Here is a 14,532-nt window from a genome sequence, read left to right on the forward strand (position 1 = left end):
TCCATTACATGTTCAATTCAACATTTTCATGCTGACTGGGATTTTTTTGGAGGGAGAGGGGCAATAAAATAATTAAAACTTGATAAAGTTCTACTAAAATATATCTGTTGCAATGTCATGTTTTTTTTACTTTGAATATTTCCAAATTCCCCCGGTTAACTTCCCAAGGCAAGCTTCTTGAAATTTACCGGAAATGTTCCACCCTTTTGCAACCCTAATTAGGACACAAAGACTTTTTAGGAACAAGATAGAAAAATACATGCTGTGATTTGGTATACCAGGGGAAGGTATAACAAAGTTTCAGGCTTTGATTTTCCTAGAGGCCACAAAAGGTCATTTTATATAGTGAGGTCCAGTTTAAAAAAACTCATTACAATGGCTACTATGGGTTGTGTGCATTTTGTAACTTGCTCGTTGTTTGTTCTCCAGGGCACTGGGACAGCATGGAGGAGTACACGTGCATGATCCCAAGAGACACACATGATGGTGCTTTTTATAGAGCGGTGCTAGCTCTGCATCAGGACCTCTTCTCATTGGCCCAGCAGGTGGGTTACATCATGCAATATACATTGAAAGTCTGTTTTTGGAAAACATCTCATAAAGACATGCCACATGGGAATTCGCCTAGTCTCGTGGTCTCTGGATTTTTCATTAGTCTTCATAGTAAGGTATGAAAAGTAAAAAATCATTGGAAACTAGCAGTGTAAAGAAACATAAAAATTGCTTTACGACTTTTCCAGACGGGATCAAATTCCCCCATCAGCACAGACTTTTCATTAAAAGGAATAAAATGCAGGGCTTGTTTTGTTTTTTGCCTTTTTACAATGTGGTACCTCCTTGCTGTGGAAATGTTATATAACTCTTGAAATTGTAAATCATCACAGCATCCAGCTTTAAACAAACACACAGTCTGCCCCCCCTCTCCTGTCTGCCTGTCAACATGGTCTGGTGGAGGTCAGGGTGGTGTTTTCCTCATTTGATGCAGGTTGGGATGTTAGATGAGCTCATGGTCTCTGGAGATGGATTTGTTCGAGCTGGATGCCAGCACGTCTAACGAGCATGAGCTCCAGCACTGACACCAGCAAACACCTGCTCCTCCGATTTCCCTGGACTCATCTTCCGAGTCCCCCTTTTCACCACAAAGCCCAGGAGACCTGCTCCCTGTGCCCCCTCATCCCTCCACAGCCACCCTTCCTCCTCTAATTTGGAGATTAGATCCAGGTGTGGCCTATAGGATCCTACATCAGCTGAAATGGGAAAGCAGGCTTTTGACTCTTGGCGACAATGAGGCCACTCACAATAAGTTAAGAGGAATGAAAAGCAGATGGAGCGAGGGTGAAAGCTTAAATGTCAACATGAGCTCAGTCTAGTCTTCCGGATGTGGTTGGTAATCCTCGGATTTAAGTCCTTTTGATTTCATCAGGTTGTTCCTTTCCTCCCTTTATACCCCCAACAACCAGACATGTGCTGCAGGAGTTTCGGCGTGCGTCTTTGTGAAAAAGGTCATGTTACTTTGCTTTATAAATCTCAGTTTTTGGTCTGTTCCAGCGATGATGTGTAGACACCGCAGTAGTACTGCAGCAGTCTGTTGCTCTGCCAAGAATCATCCGGTCCCCCTGTGTGTGCATTTGATTTGTGAATTACATCATGGTTTTCACAAACTTCCAGTTTCCTCTTGTGGTTGATTTGGCCCTTGCTGTTCACACAGAGGACTTCATATCACATTGTAATGATAAAATAATCTTGCTGGACTTAAACCTGGGTAAGTACATAAGTGCAACCTTTATGTAAGAGAATGGGAGATTGGGTCACGGTTTGTTTGTGCTGCCAGAAGCCAGACACTGCATTTATCAGGAGTCGTCTGGACTGCACATTTCCATTGAGGCCCCAGCGCAGTAATTCAGGAGTAAACAGGACCATAACTGAGTGGAGGCTATAAAGAAGCAGCCTCATTGTCACCTCGTCCCCACCACCCTCCCATAACCCCTCCTCTTGTTGTGCATGCCTGAAGAGGTGTTTAGGCACGCCATTCCCCTTTTTCCCTCCCCACAAAAAAAATAATTGGTGGTAGTCGGCCCGAAACAGCTGTGTGCCCCGGCCTCAGAAAACTTCTCATTCAACCTCCCTCATTTTACCTTCCCACTAATAACAGTTCCCGAAAAACATTGGCTGTAAGAGCCCGAGAAATCAGCACGCTTTCAGCCACAGTTCTTGTGTCCTTGTTTGTCCCTTCGGCTGCTCTGGATCAGGTCTTTCTCTCCCAGGTTTTTCCACCCCTCGGGGTTCTTGCTGGGTGATGGAATGTCTGCAGTATCCTTGAATTTGGAGTGTAGTCCTGTTACGAAAAGTCAGGGAACTGGAAGTTTTCAAGTGAGTCAGTGATATACAATAATAAAGCCAAAAAACAGGAAGGTAGGAAAACATTTTTAGAGTATGAATGTACTCTGACAGTTGGTTGAACATCATGAAAATGTTTGGGAATGTGCATCACAGACATCAGAGCAACCATGACTAACAGCCTCGATTTTGAATTTTTCTTACTTGCCTTCTTTTTTCCTTTCCCTTTCTCTGGACGTACATGCAAATTTAGGCTGTGGCTGGAGGCATTTTGTTGTCGGGTTGTCCATCTGTTCCACCCATCCTTGTAAAAGTGTTATCTCAGAAAAGACTTTAGGGAGTTTCTTTTGATTTGGCACAAATGTTAATTTGGACTCGAGGTTGAACTGATTTGATTTTGAAGGTCAAAGGTCAAAGTCACTGCACTGTGACCTCATATCCATCCAATTCAGATGAACTTGATATCTCAGGAACAAATTGAGGGAATTTCTTCAAATTTGGCACAAACGTCTGGTTGGACTCAAGGATGAACTTATTATAAGGTCAGGGTCAATGTATTTTTGAGTCGTAACTCAAGAATTGATACATTAATATGGCAAAACTTCACACAGATGTCTAATACGATAAAATTAATAAGTGATGACGTTTTATATCCTAAAGATCAAAGGTAAACTTTACTGTGATATCATAATGTCTTTCAAAAACATCTTTCTGGCCATTATTTACCACCATAGAACAGAAGGGGCTGTTATGACTGTATTTTACATTTAGGCAGATACTGAATAGGTGACACCAATCTTTGGTGTCCACCTTGATTATATAGCTCTTAAGTGCTCCAAGAGAATTTGTAGCTTCTTTGCAGCAGCGTCCACATATGAAGCATTGTCTTCTGTCTGGCTGAGTCTGGACAGGCATGAATGTAAACTTGGCTGGTTTGCAGAGGCATACAGCCGCGAGGCAGTAATTCTAGTTTAAAGATACATTTGATGGTTACATAACTTTCACGCTGTTGCTCTCAACAGTACATTTCCCTCTCCCCATAAAACACTTGGCACCCACTAGTGCATCAAACCATTTTGCTATACAAGCAGGCGTTCTAGTCCTAGTTGCACTAATGTCTCACTGTTGGCTGCACTTAAGGGAAAAGGGTGTGAGCAGCAAGCAATAACATGTCTTCATTCATTCGTACAAAGTGTTTTTTATTCCCTGGGTTTAGTCCAATCCTGGCTGGTCCTGATGCAAGACGTTCTGAGGATGGTGTGACATTGTGTCATGGTACACTCTGGGGTCATGCTGTCCTAATGTTATTGAGGAAATGCTGTTATTACCATTTATTACATTTACTGAAGAGTTGAGTAAAGAGCCAAGCTAACGGTTACACCATCAGTGCACCATTAAGCCAAATATTAATTTCAGTAGAAGGTCAAATCGTAAATATAAATTTTTTTTTTTTTTCATTTAGTGTATTGACAAAGCAAGAGACCTCCTGGATGCTGAGCTGACGGCCATGGCTGGAGAGAGCTACAGTCGAGCCTACGGGGTAAGTGTTCCGCTGAGTCAGCCAAAATATTCCACACATGGCTTCAGTCCACCACTGAACCACCACTTTTTTATGTGCAGGTTTATGGCACGGCAACAACATTTTATCAGCGTCTCTGACCTAGCTTCTTTAGAGGTCAAAAACATAAATATTTACAGTTTCTCTGCTGGTCCATGCTCCTAGTTTATCATCTTTATATGTGGAACTATCAAAGCAACATTTCAAATTTCAGAAGTTGAAAACCAAAACAGCATACAGATGTTCATGAAAGCCATTTGATTTGAGTTTGATGTATATATGTTGCTGTCAGTGACGGAAAAAGTATTCAGATCCCTTGCTTAAGGAAAAGTACTAATACCACACTGTTAAATTACTCCACTACAATTAAAGGTCCTGCATTCAAAATTTACTGAAGTAAAAGTACTCAGAATGTTTTATATATTCCAAATGTATTATTATTGATGCATTTATATAAGCGTTTACATTACATTACATTACATTACTCAAGGTAGGGCTCATTTTAACTACTTGATATACTGCTATTTGCTTAAATAAATATAAATGTCTAATCACTTTAAGTTGATCATGTTTTATTTTAAATCTCGACCTGAAAAGTAACTAAAGCTGTCAGCTTAATGTAGTGGACTACAATTGCAAATGAATTACATAAAATAGAAATACTCAAGTAAAGTACAAGTACCTCAAAATTGTACTTACTTGTGTTAATGTACTTAGTTACTTTCCACCACTGGTAGCCATTCACAATGAAAAACAGACACACCTGAATGTTGTTAGAAAAGGCAGCTGTAAACAAAACCGTCATATAGAGTCAACCAACCGTGAATGCATTCAGTTATAGATTCTGATGAATTTTTTCAGCTTTAATGATCCTTTTGATATTGCACAGAAGGGTTCTTTTGAAATTATAATAATGAACGTGTGTGTTTGTTTCCCAGGCCATGGTGTCTTGCCAGATGCTGTCCGAGCTCGAGGAGGTGATCCAGTATAAGCTGGTGCCAGAGAGGAGGGACATCATTAGGGAAACATGGTGGGAGAGGCTTCAGGTAACTGCAGCGCATGATATACAGACACACACACACACACACACACACACACACTCTCACGTGTGCAACTACAAATGTAAAGCAGATGTTGGAAAGACTACTGTTACTAATGGGAAACATTACAAGCCAGACATACACACACTAATACCTCAGTGAGTTAGGATTCACCGTCTGCTAGATTTGTGTTTATTTCTACATGTGAAAGAAAATTTAAGGTGAGTTTGTAAAAGTAGAATGATGTTTGGCTCTGCTAAGTGTTATTCACAGTGCTTCGCAAACTTCAGATGAAGGTGAGAAGTAAATGTGTCAAAAATCTGCTCATCATGCAGAAAATCGTTCACAACCTTGCAGCTCTCTCGACAAAGAAAGGAGTGAGTCACATGAGCAATATGTTTCATAAACCCAATGTTTAAAGATGTTGTTGTAGTTCTCTGTTATCATCTTTCTCATAGTAGCAATTTAGGTGATATGCTGTTATGACTCCATTTTTATTATTGCAGTCCAAGAAAGTCTGCACATGGATAGATCGATACTTTATTCACCCAAAGGGAAATACAAGCATCCAATAGCAGCATTCAAGCATACATTGCACATACTCTATACATACATTAAAATTAAACTTGACCTATAAATAATGAGCCTATGATAAATTAATTTACATTATAATCTTGGCAAAAATTGGACTTTAACTGGGAAATTAAACATTGCAGGAAATGAAAGAATATGCAGATGAATGTGTAGATAAATAACATAAAATAACATAAATAACATTTGCAAACATGACCAGGAAAGAATTGTGCAAAAACAGAAAATGAAAGTGTCCACGAAGGAGACTAAGGAGTTTTTCAGTATATTGGTGGAGCTGGACTGGGACAGGAGTCTACCACTGAACACACTCCTCTGCCTAGTGAAGGTGTTGTGCAGAGGGTGGTGGGCGTTGTCCAATATGGGGTTTGGTTGTCCAGGGTCCTTCTTTCTGCCACTGTCACCAGAGAGTCCAGCTCCATCATATTACTCCCTTACAGAGTTGCTGTCTCAAATACCCATAATGCAATGCATTTGCAAACATGTGGCATATCAAATAAATCAGAAACAGTATAAAACTATGAATGCAAAAACAAACAGTACTGTGCAAATGTTTTAGGCAGGTGTGAAAAAATGCTGTAAAATAAGAGTGCTTTCAAAAATAGAAATGTTAATAGTTTATTTTTATCAATTAACAAAATGCAAAGTTTTGGTTTGACCACCCTTTGCCTTCAAACCACCATCAATTCTTCTTTTTCACACCTGCCTAAGACTTTTGCACAGTACTGTATGTACCCCACAAATTAATCAGAAATTGAGCATATCATTTTAATAATAATAAGGTGGGAGTTGGAACATACAGTAAATATAATCAACACCTGCACACTTAAAAAGAAAAGAATATAATAATGTAAATGGTGCCTTTGCTTGCCATAGCTTGCATGAAATGACCCGTGTGAGAACATTTTGTCTTTTGTCTCTATAACCCCTTCCAAATTCTTCCCGCTTCCCGAGACTGATTATGATTACTATCATTATCATTATTAATTGTGAATTACAGTGTTCTTCATGCTTTTATAATGAGCCAGCAGGACGTGTGGAAGAACCACAAATCCACAGGCAGTTAGGGAAAATTGTGCCGCCCGCCAAGTCTTTGGAAGTCGAGACAAAAGCCATTAGATATAAGATAATAGTGTTCAAGTTCATCGTTTTTCATAAAGGTCTCTTCGCCTTGTGTGTGCATGCAAGAATTTAAGTCGGGCAGAAAAACTGATAAGCTGGCATCCAAGCTTCTCGGTTTGATACAGCATTTATAACGCTGCCTACTCTGAGTCCCTGGAGGCATTCCTGTCCCTCATCTCCTGCTCAGATGGTACTGACATCTCGGAAAATCCCAAAAACCTGCGTCATCCTTTACCTTAACCGCAGCACACGAAGATTTGTCTAAGGACTGCATGTGCCTGCCCAGAGGCTGAAGCTTTTTTCAAAATGAAATTTGCCGCATTCTAATAGGCTTTTGAATGCCAAAACTGAGTTCAAATGCCAGTACACTTAGTGCTTCCAGAGGTCTGTCCACAACAGAAAGTCACGGTTCAGGACAAAACAAAGGCAGCTCTTGCTTTGACTGCATGAAAAAGGACAACTAAGGATAAAATGAAGTTTTTAGACGGCATAAAAAATCTGAAAATTAAATGAAAGGGAATATTTTATTGATAAAACCATTATACAGTTTTAAAAAGTAGCATCATACTTTAGATGTGAAGATTTATTATGATTTTAAAAATAAAAAAACAATGTCTCAGCAGCTAAGTTGCCTTCATCAGTGTGTTATCAGGACAGAGGTTAAACTGAGGTTTAAAGGCACCGTTACCCAGTCACCAATCACAGAAGTGGGCCGAAACAACCATTGGCCCCGCAGAAAAGTCCCAATTAAACCAGTGGTACAAAACATTAAAAAAGGTATTTCATATCATACAGATTATCTAAGTATAAACCAAACATAGAAAACATCACATAACATACATTATAATACAGTAAAACAGATGGAAAAATAGTAGAATAATGGCAAATTAACCTCACAATAATCATGGGAAAATCTGTTGAAAGGCTAAACCTGCAAAACCGCCAACATTAAATACATATTTATTTATGCAGGCAATAAAACTGTAGAGGGACTGCCTTCAACTGAAACAGATTAGCAATCACAAAAATAGGCCAATTATATATAATGGGAATATTTGATTAGATAAGCATGGGCTAAACCTGCAGAACCACCAACATCTTTGTTTACATGTGTTCTGCAGGCAAGGAAACTGTGGAGGGGCTGTCTGTGAAATATACAATCGTAATCACAAGCATAAACATATTCATTTGAAACTCTAAAAAAGGTACAAGATCAAGGTCAACATTGAGACTAAGAGGTGCAGGAGTTGTGGCCTCACATCTTAATTCATAAAGCCAAACAAGGAAACCCACCAGAGAGACTGCTGCTAAAGCAACAGACACAGAGCATGCATGTGGATATGGATTTATTTCAAATTTATCATCTTCATTAGTCACAAAATGATGCATATTTGGTCAATGAAAGAGAAAAAGCATGCAAAAGTTGGGCTTTAGATGGTGCATTATAGTGTTCTGAAGTCAACTGTTTTGGACTTTGGATAAGGGCTTGACATTGGGGGCATCCGCTGGCTTGAGATACAATATATTGTGATTTAGCTGCATTTTTTGTCCACAAAATTAGATTCAATCAAGAATTGTTTTGTATAGTAGTCATGTTTCCTAAACCTAACCAAACTTTGATCGTTTGACAACATTAACCAAGTGTTTTGAACTGTGACTGTGCTAATTCAGGAAAAACTCCTTTGGGCCATATCAGAGGGTAAGAATAAACAACCTATGCGGATGTATGGTAGAGGTGGGAATCAGCAGAGCCCCCACGATTTCCCGATACTTGAGTCACAATATGATAATATTGCGATTTTAAGCATTTTGTGTTATGGTGAGAATTGCGATACAATATATTGAGATTTAACTGTTTAACTGCATTTTGTGTCCACAAAGAATTGTTTTTTCAAGTCAGAGAAAATTTTCAGTTCTGAATTGGGAGGCAGCTATTATGTAAAGAGGAGACTTGTGGGAACCCAGAGAGCCTATTTTCATTAAGATAGCATGACGTCAGAGGTCACATGACCGCTTTGAAAATCACCATGAAACATTTCGACAACTTCCTGAAGATATCCCTTACATACTTGGTGCCTATATATTTCTTTTATCTTCTAGTTTCATATGATGCCAGTATCTTGAGTATATTCTTGAGCCTGCTACGGCCTCCAGAACGGCTAAACGTTACGCTAAATATCGATACTTGGCAGCCATGAATTGATATAATATTTTCACGCAAAATATTACGATACTATGCCTAATCAATTTTTCCCCCCACCTCTAATGTCTTCTCTTTCTCCACCTCTCTATCACCTTGGAATAAATCGTTAAAAGACAAAGAAGAAAATATTTAATAAAAGACTTTGCATTAGTCAGCACTAGCAAAGAGCCGTTTGCTTTGTTCCTATTCAGTTATTAGCCAGCTGTTAGAATTGCACCTAATTAATTTCAAAAGTTTCTCTAAAATGAGCTTGACTGTTGAATGGAAAGCACACACACACACACACACACACACACACACACACACACACACACACACACACACACACACACACACACACACACACACACACAAATCCCTGTGCAGTAAAATGAAGATACTCTTGATCGCCTTGACTTTTTCCGTTCGGAACAGATGGAGGGTGGTTGGAGGAGGTATTTCGGATCAAGAGGGGTCTTCCTGAGCAAACAGTTAAAGCCCATAATGGCACCAGAGCTGCAATGTCTGACAGCTCTCTCCTCTCTATAGTGATTTATTGGAGGCTGACCTCACATCTGTCTGGAAGTCAGTGCCCCGCTCCTTTACTCTTTCTTGCTTTCTGAACCACTCTCCCTCTCACCAAAGGATGAAGGCAAAGAGCGTATGAAAACACTGCACCCCGAGGCCTGGGGGTAAACGTGTCAGAGTGACTTCTTGCACTTTTATCCCTGTTAGAACCTGTTTGAAATTTAGACTCCTAGCTGTAGGTTACTGTCCAGAACTATTGATCTTCTTTTGTGTCTCAGCTTCCACTAAAGTAAATCATGAGACTTTTTACCTGTCCTTTACCAATGGTTCCTGTGCTTTTATCTTGCACTTTTATTGGGCCTTTTCTGTATATTAACTAGGCACGCCATACTAATTTATTTAATTCTAAATAGAAAATCATTCGATTTTATTAACCCATTCTCCAGCCCCTTTTAGTCTATAACAGTCAAACATGGATAAAGTTTGGCAGAAGATTTGGCCTCCCATGAAAAGTCTCTTCTTATAATTATAAAGCCCATGCCCATGCATGATGAAACCAGGTGACAGTTGAACTTAATTAGCATAGATAGGTAAAAAAATCAGTCATGGCTTTTTTTGCATGTCATGCACTCTGTCTCTTTCCCTTTTTTGTTCTTCAGCTGTACTATTTAATAAAGGCAACAAACCCCCCCCAGAGGTAATTAAAAAAAATATACATGCATAACAGGCCTTTAAATAGCACTAATTATTGGTTGGCATGGACCTTATTTAATTTTCTTCGATGTAAGTTTAGGTGTTGTTCTTAATTTAAAATACTTTCTTTTTGTAAAATTATGAAAATCATTATTTAAAAAATATTATAAATGATAAAACTAATATTCTAATTTAAAGTCTATAATATTCTTTTGCACAAACACGTCAGAACTCAAATGTGTGCTCTTAAAGGCTTATACATACTACGCAATAACAGAGAAATGTGTTTGTTTTCTTTAGGTGGCAATAACAAGAACAAAGTTAGTTCTGGCCAGGACATTTCTTACTTCACGTGAAGTGCAGAATTCAAATTTTTGCCCAATCACACAATAGTTGTGGGACACTACATGAGAAAAAAGTTCTACCCAGATGATGTGTCGAGAACAAGCTGCGAGAACTCCCAAATCAGGGCTGAGAGAACACACCTCTCTGTTCTATACTCTTATGTATGTATTAGCCTTCAGTGTGAAAACTGCTCAGTTGGGTTTTAAAAAGAAATTCCCTCTGAAGAATGGTTGATGAATCAGGCCCAAAGACCATTATATTCGTACAAACAGATTATGTTTTGTTTTTGTTTTTGGAATTTTTGGACTGTATACCGTACATTCAAAAAGCAGACAAAAAATGTGCAGAGAAGGAAAGAGGGAGGGGTGAAATCCAACAAAGGTCAACGACCGGATTTAAACTGGATGTTATTCTAACATTGCACATGGCCTTAAACCACCTGTCCACCATGACACCCCCAAATATACAGCTGTTCTTTCCAATCATGCGGCTCGTGCTGGATAATTTGGCGCTTCCTTGCAGCTTCTCAGCAGAATGATGTCAGTAATCTCTCGCAGTTAAACCCAGACTAAACTGTCTCTGTCATTCTAATCATTGAACATAGCTGCTGCCAGGTTCTACCTGCACTCAGCCCCTTATCCCATCATGCTAAGCCTACTTCAGAAACTGTAGCATTCGATTCCAGCCTCAGCATTCAGCAGCTCACTAAAAGGTTTGTCAAGGCATTGCCTTTTAAGGAATACAGCAAAAAGGTTTCAGATAAGGTCAAAACTATAAGTGAATCACCACTTCAGACACAAAGACGGGGTGTATCATCTTTGAGTTAAAAAAATCTGTATATACTCTTCTTGCAAGAAGACTCATTCTGCTTGAATAGAAATTTCCCTCTCCTCCTTCATTTTTTTCATTGGATCAGAGATGTTGTTTATTTACTAAAACTGGAAAAACTCTGGGTTTATTTACAAGGGTCTTCAAACAAATCAGTATATATCAGTATATGACTGATTTGAACACCATGCAACCTAAAATGACCCTTCCTAATCTAAAGGCAGAATTTGTAACTATAATCAAGTTATGTCAGAGTTCTTTTTCATGAAATGTTTATATTATATAGTCTAGCCCCTGTAGGTTTGTCTTCACTTCAAATCATACAGAAAGTATTATACAGCTCATGCTTTTTTTTTTTCTTCCATCAGAGCTGGATTACTGCACTGTTTTGTCTGCCCCTGCAGCACTGTGTTATATCGCAGTGATGAGGTCGAGGTAGGGGTTCAGAGAATATTAAATAGAGAAAGTCAGCTAATGGAACTTAGAAATATGAATACAGACTGGAGTTTTTTTTTTTTTTTTTTTCTGGCACGTGAACCTGTACTCACGTGTGGACATGTTAAAGACAGGGACCCCTGGTAGTAATGGTAGCCCCCCCCTGGGTTTCCACTGTACCGCTCTCTCTCACATGTGTTCATTCTCTTGAGTTTAACGAGTAGGTTGCTCTCTTTGAAGGGAGTAACAAAAGGGTAATGCGTTTAACCGTCTGTCCCTTGTGTGTGTGTTTTCCTCCAGGGTTGTCAGCGTATCGTGGAGGACTGGCAGAGGATCCTGATGGTCAGATCGCTTGTCATCAGCCCCCACGAGGACATGAGGACCTGGCTGAAATACGCCAGTCTGTGTGGCAAGAGCGGACGCCTGGTCAGTACAAAGCCCCTCAGTATTCTCACATCTGACCCCCCAGAACTAATTATAATCCCACAACATTCAGGAGGAATGAATCAGAGTAGCTGAAATCAGTCTTGTCAAATGGAAAAGGGAAGTTGAGCTCTGATGCAGTTAAATGCAGCCGTGAACTCCAGCCATGAAATTCAACTTAATTTCAACCTGTTTTAGGTTGGCGCTGATGAATGTAATGCAGCACCCTCAATCACACTGTTTAGAAACCTGAGCCTGCATATCTGCACAATTACACTGGTGCAATTTTCCATCCTTTACCTCACTGTTGTTCTAATTGATTGCAAGGGATGGCAGACAATCGGCCAATGTTTCTCTCCACACACACACACACACACACAGGACGCCAGAATCGCCAACTATGATGTAAGTTAAATACGACATGTGATTGGCCAACATTAAACATGGCAGGAAATATCATTTCAAGGGGTTGGAAAAAATGACCCCACTAAGACTTTCTGTCCCTCTATTTAAATTGTCTTTATTCACACAATCTTTAGTACGTACTCATGAACTGACCTATTTGCATTTTTTATAGTCTCTAACCTCTTCAACTCCTCATGGATGAAGGCATCCTTGGCCGACTTTCTTTCAGAGGCTGTATTGGGAGAGGGCTAAATAACCAATTTCAGGCTCAATTTTGGCAAGGGAAAAACTGGCATTTGTGATTTTCGAATCTGTTGACCTTTGAGATCAAGATATCTGGATGAATCGATTCTATTGTTACCCATGAGTCTCTTTTTTTACGGACATACCCACTTTATGCTGATACTATGCAGATTTAAACCATTCAATGATTGGTGTGCCACTGCTTATTCTAAAATGGTGTATTTGAATATTTTGCTGAGGTTTCTAAATGGTCTTAGAATCGCATATATTCAGCATTCTCTGATTTTTGAAAGCTGCTATATAAATTGAAGTTATTATTCTTATTTTATATTGGGTATAATTGATAAGTTGAGACTATTGTGGATTCATTGAGCCCAATTGTATTTGTGTGTGATGATGTTAGTCCCCATAGTAGCCATTTCATTGTAGTGAGAGGACTTTTTAAAACTTGACCTCACTGTATAAAATGAGCTGCTGTGACCTCTTGGATAATCACAGCCTCATTAAACTTTACAACCATAAACTAGAGATCAAGAGCATTTAGAGGATACAGGCTTTCCGAAATATATTGACAATAAGGGGATTTCTCAGCAGTTTCCAGAACAAAAATTCTATCCATTCAATTGCAGAAAAATGCAATTCTTGCATAAATCCCTACAATGTTTTTCATTCCATTTTTTGGTGGTAACTCAAGGTTTTTTTTTTTTTAATCAATTTTTCAAAATGGTCAAAATGGCTAAATTAAACACCAAATCTCTGTAATAAATGGTATAAATCTAAAAATTGCTTCAACGATTTATCAATAATATTGTCTTAGGTCCCTATTACCCTTCTGTTCTATATCAACTGTAAACCTGTTGATTCATTTGCTCCTTTTCCTTATGTGTCCATCTTCCTCCCTGCAGGCTCTGGCCCATAAGACCTTGGTGCTCCTTCTGGGCGTCGACCCCTCCAAACAGCTGGATCACCCGCTGCCCACAGCCCACCCGCACGTCACCTACGCTTATATGAAGTACATGTGGAAGAGTGCCCGCAAGGTAGGAGCAAACAAATATGTTGTGTTGAGTATAATTAGCATGTTATGTAATCTTTGTTTGTTGCATTTTTTATACTTCACATCATATGTGACAAAGTACAGATTGTACACATTTTTAGGGTCAACAGTGCAGCTTTTAAAGAGTGGCTAGCCATGCTTTATATGGGAGTTTTTAGTGCAACATAAGACAACAGTCAGAGTTTCAGATATGCCAGATAGGGTGGGTTTAAATTACTGGAACATTAGTGACATAGCTGCTAATTAATTTAACATTGTGAAGGAAACAGCCTGAGAGACATTAACACCAAACAAACTGCATCTGTGAAAAGGAAAATTGAAATTGCAACCAGCCTTGTGATTTTGTCTTCATGCTTAGTTAACTGTTCCCGCCAGAATCTGCAGGAGGTGTTTCGTGATTATTAAAAATGACGGAGCTCGCTATAAAATTACCGTTAACTTCCAGGAAGAGTGTTTATAGTGTAGCTGGTTCTTTTAAGATAACTTTAAGCTTAATAAGCCCCATAAATGATAAGTGTAGAGACTATAGAACAATGCTAACGTATTGATATACAGTAATGGAAAAAATAATTCGACCACCCTTGTTTTCTTCAGTTTATTGGCCATTTTAATGCCTGGTACAACTAAAGTTACATTTGTTTGACCAAATATAATGATGACAACAAAAATAGCTCATAAGAGTTTAATTTTGGTTAATTTTTATTTTGGTTATTCTCAAGAAAACCATGGAAAATGTCTAGATATCAGC

General features: G+C 39.0%; 1 protein-coding gene across 2 annotated transcripts in view; it reads left to right on the plus strand.

Annotated features, from left to right (window-relative positions):
• Window positions 1–14,532, plus strand: part of mtor (mechanistic target of rapamycin kinase) — a 120,073-nt gene that overhangs the window by 74,341 nt on the left and 31,200 nt on the right. For both annotated transcript variants that reach the window (XM_059333126.1, XM_059333127.1), the window contains exons 32-36: window positions 430–545; window positions 3,800–3,877; window positions 4,834–4,941; window positions 11,960–12,085; window positions 13,636–13,767. In XM_059333126.1, coding sequence (XP_059189109.1) covers window positions 430–545; window positions 3,800–3,877; window positions 4,834–4,941; window positions 11,960–12,085; window positions 13,636–13,767 — 560 coding nt within the window. The remainder of the gene's footprint in view (window positions 1–429; window positions 546–3,799; window positions 3,878–4,833; window positions 4,942–11,959; window positions 12,086–13,635; window positions 13,768–14,532) is intronic.

The sequence above is a fragment of the Centropristis striata genome, chromosome 5, assembly GCF_030273125.1.
Source record: "Centropristis striata isolate RG_2023a ecotype Rhode Island chromosome 5, C.striata_1.0, whole genome shotgun sequence".
Taxonomy (NCBI): Eukaryota; Metazoa; Chordata; class Actinopteri; order Perciformes; family Serranidae; genus Centropristis; species Centropristis striata.